At 41.5% G+C, this 19,470-nt stretch overlaps 1 protein-coding gene across 13 annotated transcripts in view; it reads left to right on the top strand.

Moving 5' to 3' along the window:
• EBF1 (EBF transcription factor 1) overlaps positions 1 to 19,470 on the top strand; it is a 404,609-nt gene that overhangs the window by 375,036 nt on the left and 10,103 nt on the right. For 10 of the 13 annotated variants that reach the window (XM_068979369.1, XM_068979371.1, XM_068979368.1 and 7 more), the window contains 3 exons: positions 14,462 to 14,527; positions 15,499 to 15,676; positions 16,347 to 16,526. In XM_068979369.1, coding sequence (XP_068835470.1) covers positions 14,462 to 14,527; positions 15,499 to 15,676; positions 16,347 to 16,526 — 424 coding nt within the window. The remainder of the gene's footprint in view (positions 1 to 14,461; positions 14,528 to 15,498; positions 15,677 to 16,346; positions 16,527 to 19,470) is intronic. The other 3 variants (XM_068979375.1, XM_068979374.1, XM_068979373.1) reach the window with 1 other exon arrangement.

Below are 19,470 nucleotides of genomic sequence, written 5' to 3'. Positions count from 1 at the left end.
CTCAGATGGTAAAGCATCTGTCTACAATGCAGGAGACCTGGGTTTGATCCCTGGGTTGGGAAGATTCCCTGGAGAAGGAAACAGCAACCCACTCCAGTACTCTTGCCTAGAAAATCCTATGGATGGAGGAGCTTGGTGCAGGCTACTGTCCATGGGGTCACAAAGAGTTGGGCACGACTGAGCGACTTCACTTCAAAATAACCATGCAGACATTACCAGGATCACATCAGGATAAAAAGAAGTAATCCTGTGTGTTACATGGTATAGTTTCTGGCCCATTGCTGCCACTCTATAAATATTTACTGAAAAAACAGGAGACAAATTTGGTTTAATGGTTGAGGTCTCTAGCTCCCAAGCAGCACTTATTCATAAAGAAAGGAGAGAAACAGGAATATATGGTTGAGTGTTGTGTATTTGCTTTTAAAAACATCTTCACGGTTGCACATCACGTTCAGAATCGTTGAACAAATAGCCCAGGCACGTGTCACTTCGTCCCTGGTGGCCCGATGGTGAAATTCCCAGCCCTGCTTTCCTGGGTTTGGGAAGAGTAATCAAGGACACAATGGCTTTGTGTGTTAAGGAAACACTCCATAGCTTGCATCCAGCCACTGCGCCGTGCGAGAGCTTGGGCCAGAGCCCACCCCAGGAAGCTCTCTCTGTGACTCAGATCAGAGTGGTGTCCTCTTGGCTCTGAATGTGAAGGTGGAGTGAGAGTTCAAGAGCAGGGTCAGGAAGTGGCGGATGGAGCCAGCACAAGGTATTCCTGTGGACCTGGGAGATTTATAGTCCCGCTGTCCATTGTTTGAGGGATGAAAACGGGCTCCGCCTTTCTTAGAATCGTGGTCAGTGTTTGTCAAACAGGAGTGTTTCAGTGCGCCGTGGACCACACACCTTAAAAAACAAACTCCACTTTATTAAACCCATGTGTTTGTGAATAGACAAAGCTAGATTCATACAACCACCCACATATTCTGTCAAATGAAACTGCTCCAAAGACCAAGCAGACAGCTTTCCATAATAATATGCCTTTGTATACTGGCTTGCGCTTTTTCAAAGAACTTGTACATGCTTTGTTTTATGGGAGCCCCTCTTGTGAGAGAAGGGAGAGCAGACCTCATTCCCATTTACCAAATGAGAAAATGGGAATCCTTCTCTGCAGATGATTTTTGTCCCCCAAAGCTACCATCAGGGGTAGTTGCCATACACACCGATTTATAATACTGTCTTTATGCAAAGCCCAGGTGTGATTTGGTTTCCTTTCTGTTGAGCATGTGGAGAAGGGCAGGCTGAGGGTTCCCAGCTGCAGCATTCTCTTCTGTCATACAGATATGCCTTCCTCTCTGGATCCTGGCAGGAGGGAGAGGAACTTTTGACCAACTTTGGGGTGAAAGTGGACCTTTCTTATCAGGTGGCGGTGAGGGGGATGGCGACTGTGGTCACTTAGAAGCGCTGAGATGCTGAGATGCAGGAGGCCATCCAGAAGTACTGAGCGAGGAGCCAGCTGTCTCTGTTTGAAGGCCAGAGGTGTCCCTGTCCCCTTCAGTTTGCCGGCTGTCTTCCTGAGTGATCCGTGAGCATTAGTACAGAGGCATCGCGCTTGGCCGGCATTCATGAGTTTGCGGTGAGGCCCAGGGAATAGGTAACATGTCGTGCCCACAATGTGCCTGGCATGGCTTTATCAAGGTTTCTGAAAAGCAAAGCGGTCAGGAGGGGAGACTCAGGTTAGGTGGACGTTGGTTTTGAAAACCGCCTGCGCTGTCTGTGCACAGACTCACCCTTCCCAGACTCCGATTCCTCCTCCGGAAAGCAGCTGCCCCACGGTGCGGCTGTTGGGTGTTAATAAGATAATTTATGCAACAGGGTCTCTCGGGCTGATAGTGAGACTTCAGTATATGGGGGCTATTACTCCTGGCAAGATGGGTACACCCCACATCACAGGGTCAGAGTTTCCAGAGGGCTGGCGGCGTGCCACTCACAGCAAGCACATGGAAAATTAGGGTTCGCACGCAGGGCCTCGGGCCTCGCTGCATCAAGTTCCCATTTCCCTCCAATTCTGGAAACCCAAGCAATTCTGCCTTGAGGCCACAGGCTTCTCTCTCCTGTCCCTCGCCTAACCTCAGCCCCATCCTACTTAAACATGCACCAGCTTTCTCTCTTTTCCCTGCCCAGAGGGGTTGGCATGGGGACCTGCACAGGGCAAATGTGTCTCTTCTCCAAGAGCCAGTCCCTCTTTTAGAGAAAATAAAGCAGTTTGAGAAAAGTAACAAAGGCGGCATTTGTGTATTTTGCTTTATGGAGCTGAAAATATCTGGTAAATTGATCCAGTGGGAGTAATAAATACACATTACTTTATCTTGTTCTTCATGTCCTATACCCTTGAGCCTTGATAGAACAACACCACTTAATAGACTTAAAAAAGAGTAATTACACTCATTGGTTGTGTGATTTTTCAGCCCTCCCAGCCCTGCCTGACCTTCTAATTTAGCTCACCGTGTCTAACTAATGCATTTATATTCATCTTTTATGAAGCATGTATAGTACCGAATTGACTTTAGAGCCTCTCTCAAGCTGTCCTCCCCACTTTCCAATCTGGTGAGCAGTGAGGAGAGTGGGGTATCTCCATACCTCTGTACCTATGGATAACATATGCACATGGGGCACAGCATTTCTTTTGTTTTCCTTTATGAAACATAATAAAAAGTATTTATTCCATTTTTTACTTTAAAGCTTTTATGCATTCTAGCATTATTTACAGCTAAACACCCAGGCAAAAGATGCAAGTGTTTTTAAAATGATTACTGTTAATGTTTCTGCTTGTCAGAAGTGCTTAAATTTTCCTGCACTTTGTCTAAAAACTTAGTACTGTTGCCTTTTAAGCACAACACATTTAAAAGATCTTGCAAGTCAGATTTGCAAACACTGCTGACAGTTTGTGATGAATGATATTGCAAAATTTGCAAGATGTTTGTCATTTCACGCAGCCGACATATTAAGGAACAGATTAAGAAACACGAAACCCCTACGGAACACAACCATCCCAAACGCAAACCCAAACAAACCTCAACCAAACCTTGAACCCAAAGAGCGCACACACCGGAATCTCTCACCCGGGTTTTCTCTCCCTACTTCCCACTCAGCCAGTGGAACCCAATTGTTCTCACTGCATTTTCTCTCACCATATGGTCTCCTCATTACCATACACTAAGAGTCCATATGGGAAACTTGTGAAATGAACTGTATTCATTTTAACTGCCAGATGAGCAGCCTTTTGCTTTGCAAGCTTAGCTTAAGTCATCTGCTGTCTTCGTGTTGTTATGGCAACAGGGCACCAATAAAAAATTCTAATCTACTGTAAGTGATCACAGTATTTTAAGTGCTTGCCTATAACTGCCCTCCAAGGGGAGGAAGGCGGAGGGGGTTATCTTTGTCCAGGGAGCAAGGGTTGTTCTTCATTCCAGCAGGTGTCAGTAAAGGTGCTGGTGAGATGGAGAGTGAGGTCCTGGGCTGGCTGTGGAGTCAGTGCAGTAGATGCCGATGGTAAGGAAGGTGGGCTGCTGAAGCATAGATGGTACTGAGGAGGGGCTGTGGACCTTTTGGGTGGGTACAGAGAAAACGCTGAATGTTAGAAACCATAGTTCTCCCAGAAGAAATAAGACTCTGCTGGCATGGTGCAGCCCGCCATGAATAAAACTCAAGGTTCTGAACCACAACATAGGCAGCAGATCCTTGGGGTGGCTTCTCATTCACTGGTGTGCAAAAAAAAATAACAATCCCAGCCTCTTCTTCCTGTACATGGGAATTAGTCATTTCCAACACCATGCTAATTAAGAGTACCTTAAAGTAATGGAAGTAGGCAGCAACATCCTTAAATATAAATCACTTTCACCTCCACAGGCCACATGATATGTTTCATCTCTGTTGCTCTGTCTGTATTGAAAGTGAATGTTTATAGTCTCAGTTCATCAGTTCGCATTAGCCTCATGCTGAATATTTAAACACAGAACAATCTGAACACACCATGCAGGAAGACAGTGACTGCACTTTCATTTGGAACAGCAAGGGCTCATCTAATAACAATTTAGTAAATCAGCCATTTAGTGGCTCAGTTGTGCACTGCATTGTGCCAAATATTATTCAGTTCCACTGTACACTTGCAGAATGGAAATTCAGACGCTAGTCACAGGCCCTGGTTTTGCTCAATGCAGAGACGAGACCCAAAATCACCCGCCCTAAAGATCGGTCGTGTTTAGTGATTTATCATAAATACAGAGCTGGGGCAAAATAAAACTGGAGTCGGCTGTATACCATGTATTCTAATTATGTTTTTATTGTTTTAGTCTTTATGCAAAGACTCTCCGTAATTCAAAACCTGCAGTTGCATCAGTGAAAATACAAATAAGAAATCTTTGCATAACCACATTGCCTGTTAGCAGAAAAGGGGATGACTGAGGGTTTCAGAAGAGGAGAAGGAAAAACCCTATGTCTTTATCTTCCACACTGTGACACCGGCCCTGCTCTCTAATCCTAATCATTTATTTGTTTTTGTTTTTAATTTTAAGAAACTCTATTAACATTATATCTGGGAACCAAAATGACTCAAACCAAAAAAACAAAACAAAACAAAAAACAAAAGCAAATCATATGGTATATTCACCTCTTAGGAAAAGCATGCTTGGGTTTGTTTCCAAAAACCATTTTGTCTCTGCCTTTTCTTGTCAAAAACACAAACTGTGGAATGCAGTTCTTTTTTACCCCTCTCTCCTCTGTCTCTGCCAGAAAACTCACAGGCAAATTCCACTTCCCCATTTTGATAATATGCCCAGTTCAGGGGCTTGGTGTCCCCTCCTGCTTATGCTTCTTTTATCGGGGGAGTTTAACCTAGTTTTGTGTGCCTTTGAAATTGTATACACAAGTATGTGTGTGAGATGAGTATGCACACACCTGCATGCACACATTGTTTTTCTGGGGACAGAGATTGTAGCTTCATTAAAAAGGCCATGACTCCCACAGAAGTTTTAATTTTCACTGTGTTACTTTATTTATGTTTTATTTAACTAACCAACTCTGCAGTACGGCATTCTGTCACTATTGAATCATGCCCAATTTAGAGATGAGGAAACTGAGGCTCAGGACAGCTCATGCAGCTGCCAATAGAGACTTTCCATGTCCAGATTTCCTCCCCATTAGTCTGTTCAGAGCCTTTCACAGGGTTTTGCAGGCACATAATCCACATTGGCTCTAAGAATGCACATGGTTTGCCCAAATTCTCTGGAAAATAAGTAAGGGTTATCACTGCCTCCTGGTCCATAAGCCTGTCTGCTGAGCTCGAAGCTGGTCTGAGTCCACTGATGAGGAAACAGAGGAAACCAAGGGCTGCATTTACAATGCTGCAAGTGGCCAAGCAGGTTTTGAACCAATGCTTTTGGATTCCAGAGCCCGAATCTCTAAGGCACTGCCTCCTAGAATTAAGAAATGGGAATTGTAAGAAAAAAGGCAGTTTTATAAACCAGATTTTTAGAATTCTGCAAGTTCAGCTAGGGGGAGGAGGAAGGTGGTAGCAGGGTCTGAGGGTAGCTCACAGATGGCTGAGTCAGGGGAAAGAGGCAGCAGGAATTAAAAATACATATACAATACCAGGAGATAATTCTCTTTCTCTTTAGCCCCCGAGTCATCGCGGTAGGGACTTGTCATAACAGTTACTCCAATAGCTGTATTCTTGAGCCTCCTTCAAGTCCTTTTTTAGCATGGAGCTCTTGATGGGTGGGTGCGCGTGTGTGTGGGGGTAACTTTAACCTTCATATCACACCCTGTGTACAGAGGCTTTGAATATAATTACTCATTAGTTCAAGGAGAAGTCACAGGAGGAGGCACAAGGGGCTCATTTCTACCCCCTAACCACCCAACACCGTCCTCTTAAAGACCAAAGAAACAGACACTAGGATGTCTCTGGCCATGCTTACTATTTCCAGCCTTGAGTAACACTTCAATTAAACACTGGAGTAATAAGAACCAACAGAGCCCCAGCAGTCTTGAGGCAGTGAATTTTAATTGCAGTTATAGTCAGGACCATCTGTAAAGCTTTGGGAATCATCATTTACAGATACCATTCGTCTCGAGGTACATGTAATAACCAGTGATGTTCAACAATTTAAGAAGCCAAAACCAACTCTATTTTTGCCTCCCTTAGATATCCTTAAAGTCCAGCGTAGTTCCAGCCTGCATGTATCTCTTACTCAAGTTTAACTACACGTACTTGTCCAAAAATATAAATATACATATACATTTGTATACACACACGCCAGACACACATACACAGACATACGCCGACATACATAAAATAAATCTCTTTGTTTACTCAATGGTCCTCTTACTTTCAAACTAGATATTTATTCTCTCTCACCCTAGGGAAAGGGAAGCCACAGCCAAAAGACAAAGAGAAACACAAGTAGTTAATTTCTGCCTTTTGTGTTTCTAAGAGCCCAGGCCTTGGCAACTTAAAAGAGTTTCAAGGGTAATTTTGACTCTAGGCAGTTTTTGTTTCATGTGCTGACTTTACAACCTAGCCCTGAAAAAGGCACCTCTGTCCACAGCCTTCTCTTTAAGCAGAGACTTTCATCCTGATCAGAAAGTCGATTTCCAAGGCCACTCAGCAGGACCTAACCCAGAGCGTTGGTCTTAAACCAGTACAATGAATCGGAATAAGAAGAGCCAGCCAGAGGTTACCAAGTTCAGCTCTGTACCTCCAAGCAGGTCATATCCACAAGGGTGCAGACACCATTTTTCACTGTATTTGTGGCGGGAAGCACCCCAGGCTCCCATTCACCAATTACCATGACACCATTTAGAAGAGAATGCCACGAGACCAAAAAGAGGGGGGGAAGCCATTGTCATCAGTCTTCTCAGGAATACCTGGTTTCACAATTTATACTTAACTGCTGACACTTGAAAAGTCAAACATTTTGGTAAAATGAATCAAGCTGTAATGTTTCTTTTATGAGATCCCCTTGCAGGAAAGGGAGGTTTGGCACCTCGTGGAGACCAAGCTTAGTTATCCATCATAGTAAAGTCAGCTGTCCTAGCCGGCTTCTCAGAGGTCACACGATCGAACCAGCAGCTCTTACAACTATATTATTGCTTACGGAACAGTAATTGAGGCACGAGATAAAAATTACCTGGTCTAATAGGCAGCGAACAATTTTCACTCAATAAAATTATAAGCCAAATCATTCATTTCATAACACTCTGGCTAATTTATTTGTTGACCTTTTAATATCCATAGCTCTTCAGTGGTATTAACTGCAACTCAGACAAAATCTCTTGTTCATTTCACTTTCATTGATTTTTTTTTCCATTGAGGCAATAACAGCTGCCTGAAAACAGCCTTTTTCTTTCCACTGTAAAAGTCAATCATGTAAGTTAGTATGTCTTACGTTGATATAGCTGCATTAGCTTACAACTGCCTTAATTTCATGTGATTCAGAAGTCTTCTATACCGTGCTTCTAACAGATGCAAAGCTTTCTGGTGCACCTTCAGCCACGTGGCACAATGATAACATACATTTGAGAAGAGGAGTATCATCTAATCTGAACATGAAATCTGCCTTAAAATAAGAGGAGGTTTGGGAGCACCCCTCCCCTTCAAACCTCTGCAGTGTCTTTAGAATACTTTTAAAGCCTTTTGCGCGAATAGCAGTAGACCCTTTCAAAATACTTAAATCCTTTGTTTTGAAATTTTCTGCAGATTTTGATTATGGTTTGGATTTTATTTTTCTTTAAAGGCTATGGGCAATGAGTGTGTGCTGGAATGCTCCTTAAGCTTCAACTGGGGCTTCTTATATAATAAAATGCTCTGAAGTCTTTAGAATGCGGGGTTGTAAAATATAATTGTTACACATTTGGCATTTTATGCCTCCCTAGAAATAACCGCTTGCTACCTACACCTCATCTATGTTCCTCCTTTCCATTTCAATTTAGTCTAAAGTGGTCCTTAGCCATAATGAGAATGCCCCTTTCAACAGAAACATGTTTAATTATATCCATGCTAAATGTAAGCGACACTTCTCAGTCATAGGGCCTCTGAGTAAAGAGTGTTTAAAGTGTGACACTAAAGGCTTCTAATGATCTGCAGTAAGCTCCATTTTGAGAAGTTCATAATACCAGAAAAAATGAAAAATTTAAGGAATGTCTCAGAGGATTGGAAACTAAACAGTGCTCAAGTATTATTTTGGTTTGTTTTATTCTTTCCCTCACTGCCCTCATTATATGATTTTTTTTTTTTTTAAGGACGCAGAGTCTACCATTGTGGAATTTTCCATTTGGCTGAATAAACATAAAGGAAGTTGGGATAGAAAACTACCCTCCACAGAAATATCTTTCAGTACAACTAGTATTTATTGTGCTGTACATACAGCTCTGTGGGAAATGGGCTGCCAGAAACTTCCAATCAATTTTTCAGCTCTTAGACTTTCCAATCAGTGTCACCCACACTTTGAGAAGCAAGTGGGGAAAGAGCTGGAACTTAAAGGCTAATAAGCTGAATTACACTGTTCAAAACGTGAACCCAGTGTAAACTCTAGAGTGAGGAGGTGCGTGGAATCAGTGCTGGTTTCATTGATAGGTGCTTATCAACTTTAAATCAGGAGTGATTTTGCCATTCCACTCCATATTTTGCTGATATTTGGACCCACTGTATCTTGACTCCCCTGATAAGGAAAGTAGATTGGTGATAAATGGGTGTCAGGGAAATGTGTAGTGACAGGAAGGTATTGTACTTCTTTCGTAGGAATCACCCAAGTCAACTTGACTTTGATAGTTGATGCTTATCGTTTAGATTCTGTTTTCTGCATCCCTCAAAACATTATTTTCTACTTGAGGAAGCATAAAGCCAAGCACAGATTGTCTTCTGAAATTACTGAAGCATCCCTGGGCTTTAATTTTATGAGGGAGTTTCCAGAGTCTCAAAATCTGATTCTGATATTTGAAATTAATGTTGTGTTGGTAAATGGGTGCCCATCTGGCTTTATGAGTTGGTCTGTATGTGTTCTGAATGGAAGGGAGTTCAGGCCATCTCCCCTGCTCATCTGGATTTGAATTACTTAAAACATTGAACTGGATTTATAAATAGGCTCAGTATCGCATGGTTAGACATCCTTCCCACTCTCCCTGGGAGGCTGGGTGGGCACAGTGAACATGGACTTATTATTAAGAGCAACACATTTGGGATCAGATGCTGACGATTCACATGGAGGGTGAATAATCCTCAGAGATTTTACTGTCATAAAACAGAAGGAAAGATGAGTTAGCCATGTCTGCATATCAGATATGATATTTCTTGTTCCAGAGAGTATGCAAAAACCTAAGTATTTCCAAGAGTCTAGGAGTACAGTTAATAAAAGGCTAATGTACATCAAGACCAGCCTCATGTTGATAGCAGCCTATAACTTGAGATAATGTCTATACCCGAGATGATTCATTATATTAGTCAAAAAATTAAAGTGTAAGTACAAGTCAGCAGGAGTGAAGGAGCAAATTCACTTAAAAAATGGTATTAAAAAACCTCCCCAGACATGACCTTTGGGAATTTATATATTGGATTAAAAAGTCTAGAGCCAAAAGGGGCACCAAATTTAAGTCTTCTGCTTTTATAAACTATGCCAAATATATGACTTGGTCATTTCCTCATATAAATTAAGCACATACTTTTAAAAATCAGTACCTATTTTAGAATAAACTCTTCAGTATGAATTTCTCAAGGGCTGTGGTTTGCTGAACACAGTGCTAGGGGCTTGGAGAAGGAGATTAAGACATAGCCATGACCTCAAAGTACCTACAGTCTAGTTGTTGGAGGTTGAAGACTCGCACACTTAAGAGAAGAACAAAATGACCCTACAGAATCTACTTCTGTGTGGCTCTGGGTGGGGCAGTCAGCAGTTTTTTTCAGAGGAATGAGAGAGGTTCGAAGCTGGAGTCTCAGTGAAGGTGGAATTAGTTCTGATAGGATAGTGTAAGTATGAAGAGTTCAGGCTCTGATGTGTAACAGGACTGAGATTGAATCCCTGCTCAGACATTCATTAGCTGTGTGACCTCAGGGCAAATTGGTGGACCTCTCTGAGTCTCAGTCTCCTAATCTGCCAAATGGTGATACAGAGTCTCACCATGAGGACTGAATGAGTTAAAGTCTCCCTTTCCAAACACAATAGTTCTCTTTTCCATTACTCTACCACCACCACCAGTACCACATTCATTACCAGACTCTACAGGATTGGGAAGGCATTGCAAATGGACACAGACCTAAGCCAGTGTTCCAGATGAAGTAAGAGCAAATGAATGATGGTTTGGAGATAGGAGGGGGCCCAGCATGTTCCTTCTAGACTGAGGAGGTCAAGCTAGCCCAGAATAGAGTTCTTCAGATGTACAGGGAGAGGAGGTTGAATAAAGAGGGGTGGAGATCTTTTGCAACCTCCCAGGAACCCTGTACCTTAATTCTGGGAAGATAGGGTGCCTTGAAACGTGCCGGAGAGGAATATTGGTGTGCAACTACTTGGGCAAGAGGAAGTTTAAAAATTATTTGCTAACTGACTGGCTTGCAACATGGGAAGTAAAGCCGTATCTTCTCACTGTATTGGTAGCTCATTTGGCATTTTTATCATTAAGGTTCCAAAACATAGCAAAACTTATGACAATTATGCTTGACTGTTCCTTGAATCTCTCCAGTGTTTCTACTAACTCTAAACAGATTTAGTATAGCTTATCCATTTTTTCTCTCCAGAATCCCATTCACATAATCATCAATCAATGGTCATAGCAAGGCAGGTAATGACCAGTTTTTATTGTGAAAGGAAATAGGGCAGTAAAAAGTTGTTGTTTTTAAAGAGTAAACATTTTCTGTGTCTTTAAGAGAGAATAAGTCCAAACTTATGAAAAGAAAAATAGTCTGACTCAGGATATAGGTTGGAGAATAAGCATTACCTTTATAAGGAGACTCTGGGGCTTTTCAATATTTAGGGTACTAGTATTTGTCTTTTTAATTGCCCAATGGGATATGTATTTTTTTTAATCCAAGGATAGGATTAATTATCTTGGAAGAGTCTAATCTCTACCCTCATGTTTTAAACTGCAAGCAGGGAGTCATTTTAAACATTAAGAAGAGAAGAGAAAATCTCTCCTGACAAATAAATGCTTTGAAAAATTAGATATTAGTACTAGTCAAATGCTCTTTCTTTTCAGAAATATTAAAATTGCATATTAGAATGGAAGGATCCTTATACAATGTCACAAAAAATAAGACTTTAGGAACAATTTCAGAGACAAAAGATTATATGAAACATCCAGCTCTTCCCCTTATGGGAAATTTCTCTCTCTCTCTTTTTTAACATCCTAGGCTCAATCATTTCCTAATGTGAAATTACAGATTTTTCAAATTACCATATAAAACTGCAAAAAAATTACACTTGTGACCACCAAAGAGATAGCATATACTATCAATTTGATTTTAAGAGGCATACATCTTTTATACTACCTGTCATTTTTATAATGCCTTTTACAAATTTAATCAATACATTTTAACATTCTATATACTTTAAGTGCAATATACAATAAATATTCAAGTTTCATCTTAAACATGCTTTAGCCTTTAAATTGTTAAAACTGCAGTGCCCTTTCAATCTACTTACATAATGTCATAAAATATACATTTCAAGGTAAATGAAGTCAGCTACTTCAATTTAGTCCCTCAAACTGGTAGTAAATGAGAGGTTAACACTATGGTGCCAAACCCATTATTGAGTAAATTTAGCACCTTGGACAGCTCTGTAAAATCTTTATTGCTTTCCTGACCTGCTCGTCATGTTCTGTCTGTGTGTTCAGTGGTTCTCAGCTCTGATTGAAAGGCAATATATTAGATCCCCAACACAAACACGCTTGGGGGCTAGTTCACTGGGAGCCTAATGACATGGAGGTGAGAGCAATTTTCTGGTCACCGAAATCCAAGCACCTTGCAGGTTCGCTGCACTAACTCATAGAGGACCCAGACATTTCCGTTCTCCTTCCCATTTGCAGAAATAACTAATAGAAGCTGAATCACATTGGCCAAGCTGAGCCAAAAGCCGTCTCCCCCTTAAGTCCCAAAGTTGATACCACGATGAAGGACACTATAAAATAGGCAAGATACCATTTAAGAGAGTCACTTTCAGGACATGACATTGAGTTCACTGTCCTCAAGACTGCTGGTCTGAAGCAATGCTGGGCTGCTGACCCAACTACAGCAATGTGCCTAGTGGAAAGCGTGTCCTGGCTCCATGGATTGAAGGAGGAGGCAGCTCTAGGAAGTGAAGTTCACATGTTTCACTTTCAGGGGTTGAATGCTGATGAGAGCTCTGTGCATTGAGTAAGCAGAAAAAGAAACAAGTGAATTATGTCATCAAAACCTGTTATCACTAAAAATATCAGTTTAAAATATATAGGCTACCCTGATAATTGGAATTTTTCAGGTACAAGAACTTCAAAGATACTGGAGTTTATTGGAATTTGCCTCCTCCCTGGTCCTGTGAAATTAAAATAAGCACTGCTTTAAATCCTCAATGATACTGTTCCAAGATTGAAGTTCACAAATGCAGGTTCTAACTGCATACCTCATCTTCCTTTTGACAAGCAAAAGTCTTGTATTTTTTTTCCTAAAATGAGAAGAAAGAAAAATATCTTCTTTGCCAAGCCCAAACACTGACATAAATATCCATTTGAAGAAATAAATGAATATAGACCCAGAGAAGTCAACTTTTAGTATATAAACTAACTTGATCCTGTTTTGTTTTAATCTTTTCTAAGAGCCAGATAAAGCCGTGAGGTTTTAATGAAAGCAGTACAGGCTGAATTTGATCTGGGGATAGGGTTTACTGTGCCCATACCATAGTAAATTATTAACTGCTATGGTCAGACAGCACTGCAAACAAAAATGGGGTAGGTTATCTTGTAGCTTGCATTAAAAAAATAAAGAAATTATTTCAGATGGGTTGATTCAAACCCCATTGATTATATAATGTTTTCCACTCCTTATGTGAAAAATAACAGAACTGTTTTGTAAATGGGGTATAGCAGCAGCTTAAAGCATGCATAAATGTTTATTGAGAACTGAAAACCCCTCTACCTCATTTTTGAATTTAGGACATTATATATGTCATAAGTAGTTACTGCAGTATGACAACTATTTTATCTTATATTATAGAGAATTTAAAATTGAAAAATGCTAATATGTATCTAAAAGCTTGTCATTTCAAGAGTTGTTCAAGAATTTTTGAAGAGGCTATGGTGACAGCAAAATGAATGCAATTATATCCCTATTTTGTGATCAGTGTCTGCAGTATGTGAAAATTCAACAGCACTGCTTCTCCATGCAGAAATCTATTGTGTACAATGTTTAAAGTTAAACTTCTTTTTGAAACTTTACCCACAGCAAAAAAAAAAAAAAAAGTAAACATATCTTCTTGCAAATCACCTCTGATAATCATACTATGCCTTCATGTTTGGTTCTCTGATAAGCCTCCATTTTACATGTATCAAGCTTAGCTTTTCTTTTCACATTGCAGTATAAATGAATCTTCAGAAAATTGGGGCTGAATAAAGGAACAATTTCTTGTGGTTAGAATGAAAAAAATTATCACCACACATATTTTTGTAGAGTGCCCTATATTATTAGAAACAGGCATGCTAGCTAAATATGGAAGTCCACCTAAATGAAAGGAGACATTTTTTCTTCAACTGGAGTGAACAGCAGAGCATAACACCTAGGAGGAGGATGAATGAGCAATTGGGGAAAATGACAAACAATACTGAAATAGCAAAGAATTGCTATAAAAGAAGCAGACTCTGCCAGTCATGAAAATTGGTGCAGAGGGAGCTTCTGGGGGCAGGAGAATTCTTTTGTAAGAACCTCTGACAAAACAGCACATCACCCCCTGATCTCACGACTCTGCCACACAAGGCAGATATACAAGAGGAGTCTAATGCCACATGCTTCTTACTAGCTGAAGACTGATTGGAAATCTCTTGAAAATGACCTGTCTGATAAGGTCATGGTTCCTGGAATAAGCAATTAAGTGCAAAATAAACACATCTTAGGGATTCATAACATGCACCAACTGACATCGATCGTAGTAATCTGGTAAATGACCTTGCAATTGTATTCAGCAATAAACATATGAGTGCTTTATCGTGCTCATGGCAGACTACTGAGTGATGTATTTTATCTTGCGGTACCAATGATGCTCACCTTTTGACTTGATTAAGTGTGTATATGAACAGGGATAAATTGGTGATTTAACACCATTCTGGGGTTCCCCAAACCCACTGCCTTTAAAGTGGTGTGTTGGCAAAGGATTGTGAGAGGGAAAATAGAACATGATCATGTGAAAAGATAATGATGTCCTGCCTTCACTCAGAGGACTGTATCTGCTTTTCTCCCTGACAGGAAGTGATACTCAAAAGGGCTGCAGATCTGGTAGAAGCACTCTATGGGATGCCCCACAACAACCAGGTGAGTGTGCTGGGTCTCGAACCTTCCACATTCAGCTGAAGCTCCCAGAGTCCTTGTTAGAATGAAAAAGCATGAAAATTATAAAAGCTCTTTCATGAGTTCAGAGTAAAAAGTCATTCAGGCCTAACATGTTGCAAAGCCATTCAGTGCTTCTCTCTTCTTTTGTAAATCTTTTATTGCCTTTTCTAGGGAATAATTTTTCCTACGAGAAAAGGTACTTTATTTAAAAGGAATCTCCTGTGGGAATATAGTTCATCATTGAAGAAGAGAGTTACTGGTGCTCAATTTTATTCCTTTCAGGTTTTCGAGAAAATTTAGGAAGAAAAGGGGGGCTCAATTTCTTCTCCTAAGAAGTGTAACAAGGCCTGAACATTGTCTGCTTCTGTTTCATAGAGCAACTCCATGTTTCTGATTCAACTTGCTCAGGAAACTACAAGCCTGAGATAATCCTTCCTTTTTTGTGTCACTTGAATTGGTCGGTGTCCAAGGGACACAGGCCTACTAATACTTAAGGACACAGGTTGTCATGTAAACCTTCCCTTAACTTCATCCAGGGAGATGAATTTCAGGGCACGTGTACACATGTGTGTGAGAGAGAGTGACCCCAGAGTTTTCTGTGTTACTGGTGGGGAAGGGAAACCCCAGGTTGCTGTCCCATACTGCAAGGTAGTTTGGAGGACTGGCTGAGTTAATGGGCTGTCAAAGTCACACAGAGTTATGCAGCCCAGTTCCGTCCTTAAGGAGGTAAGTGTCCTTAAATGAGGTCTTCGCCTCTCTAAGCCTCAGTTGGCCCGTCTGAGGTATGGGCTTGATGATGATGAGACTGAACACACAGGTTTGTTGAAAAGGTTGCAGAAGTTAGTGCAGTTAATCATGGAAAGCCCTGAGTGCAGTCTGCAGTAACACCTGGGATGTGGTCTCCCAGGAATGTGACTGGGGCAGTTACACAGGATGTTCCTGTTGCTTTTCAGGAGATTATTCTGAAGAGAGCGGCTGACATCGCAGAGGCTCTGTACAGTGTTCCTCGCAACCACAGCCAGCTCCCGGCCCTCACGAACACCTCGGTCCATGCGGGAATGATGGGCGTGAATTCCTTCAGTGGACAACTGGCCGTGAATGTCTCCGAGGCGTCGCAGGCCACCAATCAGGGTCAGGAGCCCTCCCTTGTCCCCACCCCCACCCCGGCTGATTTCCTTGTCCCTTCCCAACCTCAAGCTACCCCTCCCCATTTATTTGACACAAAAGTGTTTATTTTTTAAAATTATTTCCCCCCCCCCAAAAAAAAAAAGGGAGATTCCTGGGTCTGTGTGTATCAGATATTATTGTAAATTTTTGGTTCTAGCCATCATGTCAGATAATCTGGTGGCGGGTGGCTAGACAGGATCCATTAATTTAGCCGTCTCTGCATTTGACTTTTCACTGTAAACCATGACTAACAGGTCCCAAAGAGGGCTGGAATTGAAGTTCTGGAGGGGCCAGAGCCTATCACCCTCATCCAGGGAGTAGGAACCTGTTACTTCCAGGGTACATCTCTCAGATTGGGATTTATTTCTGTTCCAAAATGATAATTTATAGGTCCTGCATTGCCACTTCTCACAGGCCCGCTAAGTATTTATGATCTCCTGAGAAATGCGTCTTTCGCTCGCTTCCCATTTTAATCACAGAGCTAGCAGCACCAACCCACCCATGAATCACTCGGCCCCTTCCCTTTGGGATGTGGTGAGGGGGCAAGAGCCAGAGGCCTCCTTTCCCCCAGCCTCCCAGGCCCACCACTGACCTGAATGCCACCCTCATCCTTGCTTTCGCCCCCGCCTCTCAGGTTTCACCCGCAACTCAAGCAGCGTGTCACCACATGGGTATGTGCCGAGCACCACCCCCCAGCAGACCAACTATAACTCGGTCACCACGAGTATGAATGGGTACGGCACTGCTGCCATGTCCAATTTGGGCGGCTCCCCTACCTTCCTCAACGGCTCAGCTGCCAACTCACCCTATGCCAGTAAGTAAAGATGTGTGTTCTGTGTTTCTGCACAGTTTTTGCTTCAAAACCTGGGCGTTGTGCTGTGTTGGCTCATTGTGCAGGCCCCGCCCTGCCAGGTGTGGACCCAGGTGATGGTACCCAAGGCAGCACTGTCTCCAGCAGGAATCTCTGTCCTCCTTGCTCATCATTCTCCCCTGTTTCTCTAGCAGAGCTTGCCTGTGACCAGAGTAGCAATGTGAGGTCATTGTGAGAACCCAAGCTTCCAGTCAGATGGAGCTGGGTCTGATTCTTCTACCAGTCACTGCCTGGTGGCCCTGAGCAGGTTCATCTCCTCTCTCAACCTCAGTGTTCTTATCTGTACAATGGGGAAGGAACCCACTCTCCCTCCCACACAGTTGTTGTGATACTTGGATAAAAGAATGCAGGTAATAAGCTTGTCCTAATGCTCAGCCCATGGGTGATGCAGTCAGTGAATCTCGGTAATAATCATAATGATAGAATGATAATGTTAAGTGGTAGTAGTAGTTTAGCATGATAATGAGTATCTAAACCTTAAAATCTTTTATTTTTAAAGATATTTACCTAATTGGCTGCACTGCGTGTTAGTTGTGGCATGTAGGATCTAGTTTCCTGACCAGAGATCGAACGTGGGAGGTTCCTGCATTGGAAGCATATAGTCTTAGCCACTAGGCCACCAGGGAAGTCCCTCTCCTTTATTCTTTTAATGTTTAGATTTTTTTCCCTTTTGTGTTTTATATGTACAAAGAAAAAAAACCAAACATTCAAACCAAAAAACACACTTTATTTTTCCCCAAAATCTGGCATGATGGAAAAACATATACAAGAAATTGTTCTTTTGTGCCTTGTCCCTGTCTTAAAGAAGCTGAGGTTAAAGGTTGGGTTGTTTTTTTTTTTTTTTTTTTTTGTGCAGTGTTTCAATTGCATCTAAAGAACCTCAGGGAACTGGCGTCTTTACATACAAAATGTCATGAGCTGTGTCTCCACAGTCTCTTGATTGCCCTCTGAGGATTTTTACATAGAAAACCAAGTTCATCTTGGACAGTGTGGGTGGCTCTTCTGGTGTATAATAACTCTAAGCTCTTAGCATTTTGTGAGCTGATAGAAACTGTGTTGTTACATGAAATAATGGTATGATTTTTTAAAAAATGAGAGTCTCAGCTAAAAATACTGAAAAAGATGCTTTCTCCGACAGTGGAAATGCAGGGTGTGCTAGGCTGTTGAAAGAGGAAAGATCATTCTTGGCCTTTGCAAGAAGTTAACTTCTGAAAGTAATACTTATCGCCGTTTACCTTCCGGCTGAATTTGTAGCTCAGTGTGAGCTAAACCTCTGTATTTCTTTATTTCTACTTGATCTGTTTGGAATCAGCAGCTTGTTGTACATTTAAAATTCTCCATAATAATCTGCATATATTACACCTGTCTGCTGAAGCATCAGTGTTTGAGGCCAGTTTCACATTAGATTTTGATTCATCAAAAGATTGTTTCTCACAAATCTATCAATCATTTCAGTGTTCTCGTTTCTACTCAATCAGAAAAGGTTGCAATCATGACCTGAAAATTAAAAGGTGGTATTCTTAATTAAATCAATAACCTAATTGCTATATGGTAGCAATTCAATTTAGGGCCTTGGATTGCTCTGTCTTTCTAAGCCTGTGCAGACACCCAGCGACCTGAGCCTGAGATTGCATCTGTCAGACTGTGAAACTTCCAACATTTAATTTCCATTAATTGATTTCCTCAGTGCTCACAAATATAGTATTAAATTCTCAAATAGGCTCTCAGATGGGATGGTTTTATCTGCATAAATGCAAATAAAACAATAAACAAAAAGCCCAGCTGATTTGAATTTTTGCCTCCACAATATTTAATTATTCATAAACCACTCATGTTGAAAAATTCCAAACGGAATAAAAAATAAAATAAGACATTTCCACTGGTGAACACCCTTCCTGGTGTGGTGGCTGATAACTAATAATGTTATAACAAATGGAACTGCTTGACTATATTTCACCCCTTCCTCTGTTAAGGCCCCCCTCAAACTCCCCACCTCTAAATACACATAATGATCGCATTTGCCAACGAGATTAATTGCCTTCCTCAGTGAACCAGCAGGATTTCAAGTCTACGAATATTTAAAAATCAAACCTCCAGTGCAGGAGTTTTGCAATTTAAATGGGTGTTATTATTGAGCGCATTTTCACATTTACAAATCCTAAGAGATGTATAAAAATGCTGGTCTCATTAAAAGAAAAGTACAGTTTAGAAAATGTTTGTGAAAATCCTGAGGTTGGCAGCTCCCTGTTCTGCTCCATAAAACATCCAGTACGTTTGGGTTGTGTACTGCTGAGGGCTGATTAGAAGAGGTCATTTCCCCCTGATGGCAACTGCTGTCTGTGACTGACTTGATAAGCTCTTCCCTAAGTTTCTAAAGCCAGGAGGTTGAGGGGGAGGCCACTTACTCAGGGATTTGGGCTGTGGTGTGCTCCTGGGAAGGGGCCTGTCCCCTGGTGATCTGTTTCCTCTGCAGGGTAGCCTCGTAGACAGATCCCTGCACTGGGGTGTGGTTCCAGAACTCACCTTTCAGTTCACTCACTGGGGCAAGTCACTGAACTGTTTTCTCAGTCTCAACTTGCTGGGTTTGATCAGGTGTAAAAAGGATGTAATAGGTCCCAACCTAAGCTTGCTTGGCTACTGACATAGATGGAAAAGATGTGAAGATTCCTGCAGGTGACAAAGCAATATAAAATGTTTATTACATAATGTGGAAAATAATACAGTGAGGAGGAAGTACCTAGAATTTGAATTAAGTGCCTGAAAATCATCGGACAGGACTCATACTTTTCCCTGGGGTACAGAGGAAATGGAAGGTGGGTGTGGGATGGCCCTAAGTCCTGAGTGTAGCGGGCTTTCGTGTGTACAATATCTATTTCCTAAAGTGACC

Source organism: Capricornis sumatraensis, chromosome 9 (assembly GCF_032405125.1).
Source record: "Capricornis sumatraensis isolate serow.1 chromosome 9, serow.2, whole genome shotgun sequence".
NCBI lineage: Eukaryota > Metazoa > Chordata > Mammalia > Artiodactyla > Bovidae > Capricornis > Capricornis sumatraensis.
The sequence above is the reverse complement of the archived record's forward strand: the minus strand, read 5'-3'. Positions and strand labels throughout refer to the sequence as shown.